Source organism: Trematomus bernacchii, unplaced genomic scaffold (assembly GCF_902827165.1).
Source record: "Trematomus bernacchii unplaced genomic scaffold, fTreBer1.1, whole genome shotgun sequence".
Taxonomy (NCBI): domain Eukaryota; kingdom Metazoa; phylum Chordata; class Actinopteri; order Perciformes; family Nototheniidae; genus Trematomus; species Trematomus bernacchii.
This window is the reverse complement of record NW_022988043.1, coordinates 19,505,236-19,517,999: the sequence shown is the minus strand read 5'-3', so window position 1 is coordinate 19,517,999 and position 12,764 is coordinate 19,505,236. Positions and strand designations below refer to the sequence as shown.

The 12,764-nt window shown below is 40.2% G+C and overlaps 1 protein-coding gene across 1 annotated transcript; it reads right to left on the bottom strand.

The window, feature by feature from the left end:
* Positions 1 to 4,840: 4,840 nt before the first annotated feature.
* LOC117472445 (C-C motif chemokine 21-like) lies at positions 4,841 to 6,108 on the bottom strand. Its single transcript, XM_034117619.1, has 4 exons — positions 5,959 to 6,108; positions 5,641 to 5,755; positions 5,374 to 5,486; positions 4,841 to 5,262 (listed from the first exon to the last, which is right to left on the bottom strand). Exons 1-3 carry the CDS (start codon positions 6,017 to 6,019, stop codon positions 5,378 to 5,380), a joined length of 285 nt encoding a protein of 94 aa, XP_033973510.1. The 5' UTR covers positions 6,020 to 6,108; the 3' UTR covers positions 4,841 to 5,262; positions 5,374 to 5,377.
* Positions 6,109 to 12,764: the final 6,656 nt, after the last annotated feature.

Here is a 12,764-nt window from a genome sequence, read left to right as displayed (position 1 = left end):
AGTCTCCTCTGCAGACACAGTTGTGTGTTCTTCTGCATCTCTTTACAATCAGTTTGTGTTTTTTTGCATCCATTTATATTTGTGAGTCTTTATATGTCATTTGTTGTAGTTGTTCTGTCTATGTAGTCATTGTAGGTCTCTCTGAGCAACATTTTGTAGGCAAAGGCCAGCGGGCCCCATGACACTCTTGGCCTGTGCCTGCTAGGGATGTTTACTAATCCATCCATGGGTCTAAATACAAAACGTGTAGATGGTTAGAGTACTCTATCAGCAACTTTGGAGGGCCCTGTTCCAGTTGAATAATGCCAATACACATTATCAGTTTGCAGAAGTTAAAAAACAACTGTTAGTGGAACATTGGTGCCTCCTGCTTTCCTCAGGTAGAGGCATGTATTTCTGTCTGCCACGGGGTATTTTTGACATTGAAGTAATACATTTTAAATACACTTATGAATGTGTTAAATGTCTTTATTTCAATGTAAAGAAGGGCAAAAATACACAACATTCAAACCATTGTTTCAGTCAAATAAATGTTCACTTTTTACCCTATTTAGATTCATGTTGATGAAAAAAATCGAAACTATGTCAACTTAAAGTAAAATATGGTTAAAATATATTTACTTGGCTAGATCTGGTAGCCAAGTAAAATTAAAAAAATTAAAAAATTTGCTCTAGCCTAACGGTTTTATTGATTTTCTATATACATAGGAAGTGAGAAATAGAAACTTAAGGCAGACTATTATTTCTTGGAATGAGCAACAATGGATGAGCTCTTTCCCCAAATGCCAAAATAAGGTCGATTTCCAAGTCTGACATGCAGTGATATGATTTGATAATTGAGTAATTATTGTATCCTCCTCCATGATGGAAACTATCCAGGCCAAACCCTAAACAACACAATAGATTCAGCTGATGATTATACTGTAGGCTCAAGAGGAATGCAAAATGTCTGGAGTCACTATTTTCCACTAGGATCAAAGTCTAACCAGAGTGATACACTTCAGTTTACTCTTCAAAGACAATGAATCAGTCATGCGACACCTAAACGGTTAACCTTCCAAGAACATCTAGCATAAAACTACTGATGTATGACACCAAAGTATCACTTTCACTGGCTGAGGTAGCTGTGGTTTGTGGTTTATACTGCTCAAAGCAACACAACACCCACACAGTGGCTTTGATTGTTGTGTGTTGCATGTGTCAAAGGAGATCTGCTGTCACCTAGTGCCCCTTAAATGATATTGCAATTTTATTAGTCAAATTATCACCACAAGATTCTAGATTCAGAGATTCAAAGGTTTATTGTCATGACATATACAAAACTAAGGAGTAATTATGTAATGTATGAAAAACTTAGATCGCAGGTTTCTCAACAGTGCAATTTACAAGATATAAAAAAATATATATAAAAAACAACAATACAAATAGTGCAAGCTCAGGTGTTTAATAGCCTTATGGCCTGTGGGATGAAACTGTCCCTGAGTCTGGTGGTTTTAGTCCTGATGCTGCGGTACCGCCTGACAGACGGCAGCAGACAGAACCGTTTGTGGCTGGGGTGATGGGGGTCTTTGATAATCCTGAGGGCTTTCTTCCTGAGCCGCTGGGAGTAGAGGTCCTCCATGGATGGCAGCTCTGTCCTGGTGATATGCTGTGCAGTTTTCACCACCCTCTGTCAAGGCTCCATTTTAGGACCTTTGCTTTTTAATATTTATATGCTACCTCTGGCTGAAATTATTAAAAAGAGCGATCTAAGCTATCACATCTATGCAGACGACACCCAGATTTATTTTAAAATTACACCGGGAGACTACTCTCCGATTAGAACACTGAGCAAGTGCATTGAGCACATCAATACTGGATGACTCAGAACTTTCTCCAATTGAACAAGCAAAAAACTGAGATCATTGTTTTTTGAGCAAAGAAGGACCGATTAAAAGTAATCGCAGAGCTTCAGTCGGCAGACTATAAAGTAACTCACAAAGCAAGAAATCTGGGTGTAGTGATGGACTCAGACCTGAATTTTAACAGTCACATTACAACAGTCATTAGGTCTGCATACTACCACCTGAAGAATATATCAAGGATTAAAAAACTAATGTCGCAACAGGATGCTCTCTATGATGCACCTGTAGAAGGTCAGGATGCTCTCTATGGTGCACCTGTAGAAGGTCAGGATACTCTCTATGGTGCACCTGTAGAAGGTCAGGATGCTCTCTATGATGCACCTGTAAAAGGTCAGGATGCTCTCTATGGTGCACCTGTAGAAGGTCAGGATACTCTCTATGGTGCACCTGTAGAAGGTCAGGATGCTCTCCATGGTGCACCTGTAAAAGGTCAGGATACTCTCTATGGTGCACCTGTAGAAGGTCAGGATACTCTCTATGGTGCACCTGTAGAAGGTCAGGATGCTCTCTATGGTGCACCTATAGAAGGTCAGGATACTCTCTATGGTGCACCTGTAGAAGGTCAGGATGCTCTCTATGGTGCACCTATAGAAGGTCAGGATGCTCTCTATGGTGCACCTGTAGAAGGTCAGGATACTCTCTATGGCAGGGGTTCCCAAAGTGGGGGTAAAAAAAAGATGATTCAAAATAAAATAAAATAAAAAATTGTTTTAATTTGTTTTATTATTATTATTATTATTATCCAGTGTTTCCCACATAATTTAATTATATTTGTAGGGGCACCGCATTTAAATGTCCAGCGGAAAGCTAACCAGGAAGTGTTTTAGCACACCACGTGACGCATCTGAACGAATCACGTTGTCAGAAATTGACACCAGCCAATGAGATTTCGTTTTTTGGTTTAAGACCCCTTTGTACTTTCACGATTGGTTGCCGATACAAAGGAAATGACCATATTGGATCCGATGAGATTGTGCAGGAGAGACGGAGGCTGAAGTCGAATAGTCCATTTAGCTTAGGAACCTTCCTAACGGAGTGAAACGACCCGGAAGTCCCTCAGTGGCAGCCATGATAAGTGCCGTTCGAATTCTCTAAATGAAAGGAAAGGAGGTTTGAAACTTCCTTTATAACCTCCTTTAGCTTAGGAACCACTGGACCTCCCTCGCCGAAAGGAGAGGAGAAAATGCTGCCCCACAATGCCTTGCGGCCGCAGCATTTGCCGTCACACAACAGTCGGCCGTTCACGGAAACAACCGATTATGACCGAGAAATTATATCATGAAAGTTACGGTGCTTATTAAGCATTTTAAAACGTATGTGGTAAGTTGTCAAAGTGCTTTGTTTTGAACGTTCAGCAGTATTATAATCAAAAAGAGAAATATGAACGTTAGTTTTTACTGAAATGATCAAATAAAGTCAACATTTCACAGTCTTTACTGAGCTGTGTGGGGTTTGTTCAACTTTTAAAAGATGTTTGAATGGTGATATACACAGTGATAGATGTTAAAGGTAGGGTAGGTAAGTTTGAGAAACCGGCTCGAGATCGCTAGAATTTGAAAATACACAGCCGGAAAAAATCTGCCACTTCCTTATAGAGCCCCTCCTCCAACACACACGAACGCGCACATGACCAATGAGGGCACGAGATAAGTTTGTGCACAGATGGAAGGCTGACAGGCAGGTAGGCCATCCAGTTATTTTAGCCGGGCCGGCTAAAATGATTGGTCGTGCTTTTTACAGTATTACGGCTTCCACAGATGACATTTTATGGATTTTTTGTCAAAGCACTTGAGATATTCATTGCTATCGGGATGTTAAGAGCATTCCATGGAATATAACAAAAAGTGTATCTCGAGCCGGTTTCTCAAACGTACCTACCCTACCTTTAAGGGCTAACGTTTATAATAAATACATCTGTATTGATTTTAAGATCTTTTCATAGTTCATACAATCATACGTATTGGGATCATTTGTATTAATGTGGAGAGGGTGACGAGGGTGACGAGCATAAGTTTCACTTTCCTTTTTTATTTCAATTCTTTGTACATTTTCCTTCCAAAAGCCTGAAAGAAAACATGTTATGGAATCAAAATAGCACAACATATCAAAATTGCATGAAAAACAATGTTTTTGCCTGCCGTGTCTCGTGTCTCGCCTTAATTAGTGAGACACACCGGAGTTGAGGATCTGTGGGGTTTGTATGTCGATGTATGGGAAACACTGTTATTTGACAATTCACTAACAACCAACCCCCCCCCCCCTGGTTACATTGGCTACCAGTCAGTTTTAGAATACATTTTTAAATGTTACTGTTCGCATGCAAAGCCCTAAACGGTTTAGCCCCACCGTACCTGGCAGATCTTTTAAAACCATACACACCCACACAGTCACTGAGGTCGGCTGACAGATTACTTCTGGTCGTCCCAAAATCAAGGCTAAAGCAGCGAGGAGACAGAGCCTTTGCTGTTGCAGCTCCAAAGTTATGGAACGAATTGCCCCTCCAGGTTAGACTTGCTCCAACTCAGCCTGTTTTTAAATCTCGTTTAAAAACCCACTTCTTTTCCCTTGCATTTACAGACCAGGTGACACTTGTGCTTTTAAATGTGGGTTTTTATCTTACTAGTGTTTTGTATTATTTGTACGTCATGTAGGAGAGTTTCTCAGTCTGTGGCTTCTGATCTGGTTTCATTGTCTCGTGTTTTACATTTGTTTCATGTCCTGTCTGTTTTTTATGTATTTATGCTATGTTTTTATACAGTTGTTGATGTACAGCACTTTGTTCAACTCTGTTGTTTTTAAATGTACTATAGAAATAAAATTGATTGGATTGGGTGTGTGTTAGAGAAACAAATCCACTAAAAGTTACAATATATCAAACTTTATTGAAAAACGTTTTTGAAACATAAATCTACATTTTATACATGGTCATACTAAAATACACTTTAAATCCAATTTATTATAAAATATAAACACATCTTGACAAACATAATTTAGGGACATTATCCTCAGGCACCTTACAGTCTTATGGTTGACACAAAACGAACAATTGTACATGTCACTCAATAGATAATGAAAAATAAATAAAAAACATTAATTCACAAATGTATTTAGACCGCATTCACCACAAATGAGAGGACAAATATCAAGAACTGTACATTTAGCTACTGATGATTCACTGGCATGATGAGGGGATGATTCCTCAAAGATCTTAAAGATAAGATCTTCTCAAACGGTTTGATCTACTAAAGTACGAGACTGAAGCCAAATGGAAATGATTCTGCCGTCTTCTGCCCTCAGTTAAGAGTCGGCCCTTTTCGTTTGTCAGCAGCCTTTTCCCACAGTCCACTCCTCTCTACACCTGCAGAAAGAAAGAATTTAAAATCAAACTCTTTGTAAAACAAGGTGCAATATGCCTTCACAGAGGCGCAATCATTATGTTTAAAGTTCAGCGAGAGAAAATAGAATGTACCTGATTAGTGACGTCTTTGATGTTTCTCATTCAGCTGTCTAATGTAACTCTTCACCCAGGCTTTATCGTTGGGATGGGGGACGCAGAGGGTTTTTCCAACTTTTGAAACAAACCTGAAAAAGCAGATAAGAGACACAGAGGTGAGAACACTAAACAGAATGCTGAAAAAAACACACAAAATAGGAGAATCCAGCTCCTGTAAAATCACAGGGCATCTAATAAAATTACTTTATTTTAACACTAAATGGATACAAATATTGTACGTACACAGTAGCGCTGATGGAGCATCCTTGTCCAGCATCCTGAATGGTGTAGCTTAGTAGGATTTGGAGCGGCAAACGCTTCTCAGCAACCTTGATACAGCAGTCTTGGGCAATCTGGGCTGGAAGAACACAGAGAAACAAATTCATCAGGAGAGCACATGTGCATTAAATGAAGGAAAGTGTCCATAGACCTGGGGCTTTATCGATTGAACCTAAGTTGCAGGAGTGTACAGCAGGTGAGAAAACATGCTCCTTACAGTCACTGTCAAAGCATTCTGAAATACCAATCTATTTGACTGCTAATGCAAAGAATGTGTCTTACCTGATGCAAACCCAACGCAGATGACACCCAGCAAGAGGAGAAGTGCAATTCGAGAGGCCATGTCTCTGTTTCTTCGCAGGTCTGAGCTCAGGTTGGTTCTTCAGGGAGTCTCTTCAGGAGTGCAGAGGTGTTGCTGTGAGGAGGAGAGCTACAGGTGTATTTATACAACTCTGTGGCGAAAGTGAAAGTGTGATTGCTGGTCGATGACGGGAAACGGGAGAAAGTTGGCAACAGACTGCACGTGCACGGCCAATTTCCTCTCTTTTGTTTCTTGCTAGAATTTTCCAACGTGTCTTTTCAGATGCTGCCCTGAGGCAGATCTTTATCAGTTCAGTTGTATTCCATGAGAAATACCTTCCATGCTTCATGCAACCCATACATGCGTTATAGTTAGACAATCCATTCATAAGCACAAGCATAAATCAGCAAATACTGTATATTTTCAATTTGACTTTTTTTGCAATCCAGCAAATTGCAAACATTCCTGTGTTTCCCTTTAACATGTCCTCTTAGCAGGAAAAAGACCTTCACATTTGAAGTACAGTACATAAATACTGAATTGGCCAAATTGGGGCCCTATGCGAAAAGTTGTCATGAGGTGACCTGTCCTGTTTTGTTTTTTGTATTCTTTGTTGTATGTCGTTGTATGTCGTGCAACATGATGGTCGGTTAAGTTCTGTTTGTCTTCCAGGATTATTGTTAAAATAAAATAAAATGATTATTCAATATATATATCTAATACTAGCCTGAGGCTTGCTAGTACAGATGTAGTTGTTGTTATCTGTCCTATAAGCACATCTAAAGAGAGGTATACAGTTGAATTGAAGTGTAAGGAAGTGGATGGTAAACTGTAAACCAAGATAACCAATCTTTATCTTAATATGTCTTTATCTTGTCTCTTCAGTTATAATCCCACATTTGATTTCGAAGTGGTGACAGTGCGGTTTGGGGATGTTTCATTAAATGCGTTCAGTAAGCACCACAGATGCTTGTCTGTGTGGGTGTTTTTGCATGTGTGAGCATGCATCCAAATACTGAATACAATCTCTAAGTGTGGGAGTTTTTGAGGAAAAGGAGATCTTTTTTCATGCCAGAGGCGTAGGTTTTGTAGAGTGATGCAACTGAGGACATTTTGAGGCATGTGTGGATAAACTTGTTGGACAGGATGTTTTGACCATATATTTGTTTTTCATTTATTACCAGTTATTGTTTATTCCCACTGCTTAGGCAAAACATGATATCCATTTATTAAAGGAGTGGTTAAAAACTATAGGAACCACAAACTTTGTCCAGCAACTTTAATGTTTTGGTTTTCTCTCACTGTTTTTAAAGCGTTTTCAAATATTATAGTCATCAGAGATTACTCAAAATTAGTAAAATGATATTTCCACTGTTTATTTCAGACTATTTAGCAGCTAAGAACTCAATACAATTCCTTGTATCTTGTAACCTATAAAAGGTCAAAGTGACACTACAGATTCTACATTCATATGATGGCATCCATTTATAAAGTTTGCTGTAAACCAAAAACTAAATAAATAGAGGATGAATATTGGGCATTTGTTAGTGGACAGAAACAGGACCCCGAATGAATACTAATGTGGCTAAGTATCTGCAGGTTATAAAGGGGGGAGAACATGTTTTGAACAGAAGCAGTACATCTTGGAGTTCTCATAATGTAACATTATTTATTTGCAAACTGGGTGGTGATTATGTTTACCACTTATAATTTGACTTCTTAACATGCTCATTGTGATTTTTACTGTGCTTAATATTTTTGCCACATTTAAAGGCCAGTGTGAGTTCATGGTTTTGGTCAATGTATCCACTGTGTTCATGGGGAAGTTAAATTAAATGCCAGACAAATGGCTCAAAGTTCAAATAGCCTCTGTTACGCTTGTTTCAAAGAACAAAGGAGTTGTTTATTTTCATAGTGGCCCAGCATATTGCATAATTTGTGTGGAAAACAGTGAGAACGTGAGCTACAAAATACAAACCTTCCTAACCACTAGAGGTTCGTATTGTAAATACTAAGGAGAGATTAAATTGCACATCCTAAAGTAAACTGAAAATCAAGCAATAATTTCAAAGATGCTCTGACTGGCAGAAGCTCTTTAGCAGTTTAGTATCAAATGCTGGGATCACCACTATACAGGTGGTGTAATAAGGACATGGATATTAAGATAACATGGGGGGCCAGATGGTTTGTTACAAAGAGCCATCTGAAAAATCAAGTCATTGGAAACTGAACAGGGCAGGCACTTTAAAAAAAGACTTGGCAGCCGCATATAACTGATTCTATTGCAGCATTTAGGCTAATCTCGGAAAGAGCTGCAATTGGTGTTTTTAACAAACACCAATGCCAACCTGATTGGTCCAAACCATGGTGGTTTGGACACATACGTATAACTTGAAGCATATCAAGCTTTGATGTCATTTGTCAAAGGCTTACCTCAACTTTCCTGCTAGATCGAGGGTCACCATCGAGCCATCAACCTTTCCTAAACCTAACCCTAAGCCCTAACTGTAACCATACCCATCTAGGAAAGGAATGTTTTTCAGCTAGTGGGTTACCATCTAGACACATTCATGTTTATATGTTATTTTGATATTGTGGGGATCCCACATTTTCAGATATCAAATTACAAAACAAAATCTTGAATATGATTACAACATTACTTAACAGACAGCATTTAGTTATTATTAAAACATTTCTTCCTCGCTGTCTCTTTTATTTCTGCTCCCTTAACAGTCACTAAAAACTCATTTAATCCAGACATAGCTGCGGGGCTTGAGGCCGCTCAGCACTCAGAGGCTACCTGAATAATCAGTGTGTCAACATACCGTATGAGCCCATGTGATTTGTAGGTCCATTGTAGATGGAGCGTATTGATGTGAAACTGGATGTTTCAGAGTCGAAGCATATTCAGTAACTTTAGTTTGAAGTTACCTATTTTCTGGCTCTGTTCCTATAAAACAGTTGTGATCTTGTTTCAGCCAAGGTTTCACAGATGATTGTGGTAGATGACTGGCTTAGAGCCACAGTTTGGAATTCCATGATTACAGTTTGTTTACTTTGTAGTATTAAAGAGTAAACAAAATGGCTCTCCGACTGAAGTGTAATCACGTTGTTAGACCACTGGTTAAGGTTTACTCTCAACCTATTCAGGCCGATGGTGTACAATTGGTTTATCAGAGCTTCATTGCTGAAAACAGGGGCCTGATGTGCTGCTGGGAAAAATACTAAAGCACGTAAATGCTGAACCACACATAAAATAAAACCGAAATAGTATGTCAAAGGGCAAAAGGTTGCATAGAGCTGCAGTCTTGGTATTCAACCAAAAAGTGACCTCCAAGTTAAACACAAAAATCACAATACTCTTCTTTGTGGCATGATCTATGCATTTACTGCTCACACCCTGAGGACAACCACTCCTCTACTTGCACAGTCAACCTCCTCAATTCTCACATTGGAGTGCAAACAAGTCCGGGGAACCACGTGATTTTCAGGAAACAGGGAAAGTCTATAATGCATTTGTTATAAAAAGGAAGCAGGCAAGAAGAAATCGAAACTCAACTGAGCTAACGGAGCATGGTAGTGAGAGTGTAACTGCAGTTGTAATTGTACAGTATGTGCAGAGACTTGATTTAGTATTGTTTAACAGCTGCACTGCTTGGAGCACTACATCCCTGCAGAGCTGAATGTGCATTAGAGGGGCCCTATTATGCTTCTGGGTGTTTTCCCTTTCTTGAAGTGTATTATATAGGTTTTTGTGCATGTAAAGGCTAAAATCCCAAAGTTCCTCGATCGGCCTCCTTTGTTTACTTCGGTAACATAATGACAACACGCTAGTCGCTTTCACACCAAGTACTTAGCCGGTACTTGTCCCCGGTACTTGTTCCCCCCGAACTCTTTAGTCCCTCGAACTGTCCTAGTAGATCGCGTTCTCACCGCAATAAGTCCCCGAGGGAGGATTAGGCAAATGAAGCCGCTGACGTCACATCTTCTTCTTCTGCTTTGGGTTTACTGGCAGGCCGCAAACAACTTCACGGCCACCCACTGTACATGAGGAGTTGACTGAAGGTGTGGTTTTTGTGCTCATGTTATACAGCTTGGTAACTGAGTTATTTAAGCCAACTAGGGATATGACATAAATGCGGAGCCACCAGTCGAATGCAATAGCAATGCTGGTTCAGAAGCAAAGACGGTTAAAAACCTTAAGAAACGGATTGGACGTTGGTGCGCTGGGCTAATGCAAGCAAATAAAATGGCAGCTTCACAAAACTTTTCTGAGTTTTACGGTTTGCAATTCACCCAGCCAATCAGAAATTGTTAGCGTGGCCGACACACCCACGAACCATTTCCTACCCAGGAAATTACTACCTCGCTAGCAGGGACGATCTGGGGGTGAAAGGTTCGTGCGAACTAGGGACTAGGCCCAGATCCTTTTTGGCGTGAAACCAAATCTCCCCCCCCCTATCGGCCTAGTTCGGGGGGAAAAGTACTCCGGTGTGAAAGCGCTATATGTAACACTTGTGTTTCTATTGGCTTGCACTCAAACACATTGTTTGTGAAAGGCTAAGGTTGGGACATCTGTAAGTGGTTGACCAATCATAACAGAGCCGGTCAGCTAACCAATCAGAGCAGACCGGGCTCTCGTTTCTGACAGAGGGTGTTAAAGGGGACCTATTATGCTCATTGTTCACAATTGTATTTTCTGCTTACATGCTTTAATATTCCAAAAGGTCTTTATTTTTCTCATACTGCCAGTGCTGCAGCACCTCTTTTCACCCTCTGTCTGAAACCAGAGCCAATTCTGCTCTGATTGGTCAGCCGGCCAGCTCTGTTGTGATGAATCAACGGCATAGAGATATCCCGCCCCTTAGCCTATCATGTACAATGTGTTGGAGTGCTAGCCAATAGAAGCGCAAGTGTTATGTTGTGATGTCATTATGGCACCGAAGTAAACAAAGGAGTCCAATGGAGCCGTTTCAGATGGGGGGCCGTGGTCAGAGATGAACTCCCTCTGGAGGGAACTTTGGGATTTTAGGCTTTGCAGACCATTTACATAACACACTACAGGAAAGGGCCCCTTTAAAATGCATATCGAAGATCTGTCCTGCTGACATGTAGCAATCGGGAATTTGGGGGAATTCAGGGGTAGTGGAAAAGTCATCAACATTTTGTACATGAAAACTGAACGGCATGCGGGATGTACTTCTGGCACACCTGCAGGCCTGCCGGGCACACTTATGGCGCATTTCCACTACAGGGCCTCGCTCTGCCTCGCTCGGCCTCGCCCGGCCTCGCTCTGTATAGCTAGGCCTTGTTAGGCCTTGTTAGGACTGGCTCACTTTATGCTGCGTTTCCATTACAGTTTAGTAGCTGGGGCAGTAACTATAGTAACGCAGTGTAGGCAGAGCCGTGACGTCATCTTCAATGAGAACCACAGAAAAACAACATCAGCCGTTAGCTGTTAGCACTCAAGCTCACAGCTCCTCATATCTGTTCAGAAACTAGACAAAAGTTAAACAAGTACAAACCACAGACTGTCTTTGTCATGGCGAATACAGTCGCTGGTTTATTTATGTCTGTATAGGCCGTTGTTGTGAGTGTGGACGATCGGAGCATATACTGCGTTAGCTTAGCCGATTTTCATTTAGAAAGCACGTATTTTAAAAGGTTTTTTGCCTGCCGTCTTGTCTGCAGACTCGTCAAAGCATTAATTCATGGTTTTTACTAACCGGTATCAGTATGTTGTTACTTCGGCATCATTTTGAAACGTGTATTACAATTAAATCACGGTCAAATATGTTCATTTTGTTGTAGTTGTAGCCCTCTTGCCAGCGATTCTCTCTCTAGTTTAGCATACTCAGCCCGACTCAGCCTGGTTGTTGGCCCAGAAAGAACCTCGATTTTATGGGGCCAGAAAAACTGTGAAATAGTACCCGCTAGCCGGAACTACGCCAAGTGGAAACGCAACCAAAAACGGAAAGCGAGCTCCGCGCTGTAGTGGAAATGCGCTATTAGAGTGAAAGTAGATTATATCTAGTTATGTGAAATATGTATTTAGCTTGAAATAAAACTCTCAATGTTTAACTCTCTTTTTCTTTGAAATGTGTTCAACCTTTTCTGATGCGTTAAGGAATGTGTTCATACTCTGATTCTCTAACGCAGCGGTTCCCAACCTTTTTCAACTCAGGGCCCACTTAAGAATCACATTTTTTTTCGCGGCCCACATTCAACCATAAACAATACGGAGGCTGAATAAAGTTCTGATTGGTCAATTCAGAACATGTGACACGTTGTTAATCCAGTAGTACAGACCGCTGTCAAGGACTGTAATGACCGTTGCTAAGGAGGATCAAGAAAGAGAAAGGAAAAGAGGTTAAAATAAAAAAAAAATCTTAATAATGAAAATGTTTCCACACAAATCATAATGTTTGCAAATATTGAATTTACATTTACACCCTTTAATATTTTGTTTGGGCTTTTAGATGAAGACCGCACACAGTTAATAAATTTAACTATTCTTCTGGCTAAAATACATATTTTTAAAAGTCAATCAAGGAGTAATCTTAATTTAAGGTGTTTGAAGAGTAGATTCAAAATACAATTTATTTTGGAAAAGATTATTGCCACAAAAAATCAAAGGGTGGCTCAACACGCCATGTGGGAAATAATTAGTTCTAACGAGGAGTGGGATTAAAGGAACAATAAATATGCTTGCCATGTTGTGTTTTAGGTGGTATTTGGTTGTCAACCTATTTTTGTTTGTGAAATGTTGAAGTGATCCTACTGACTG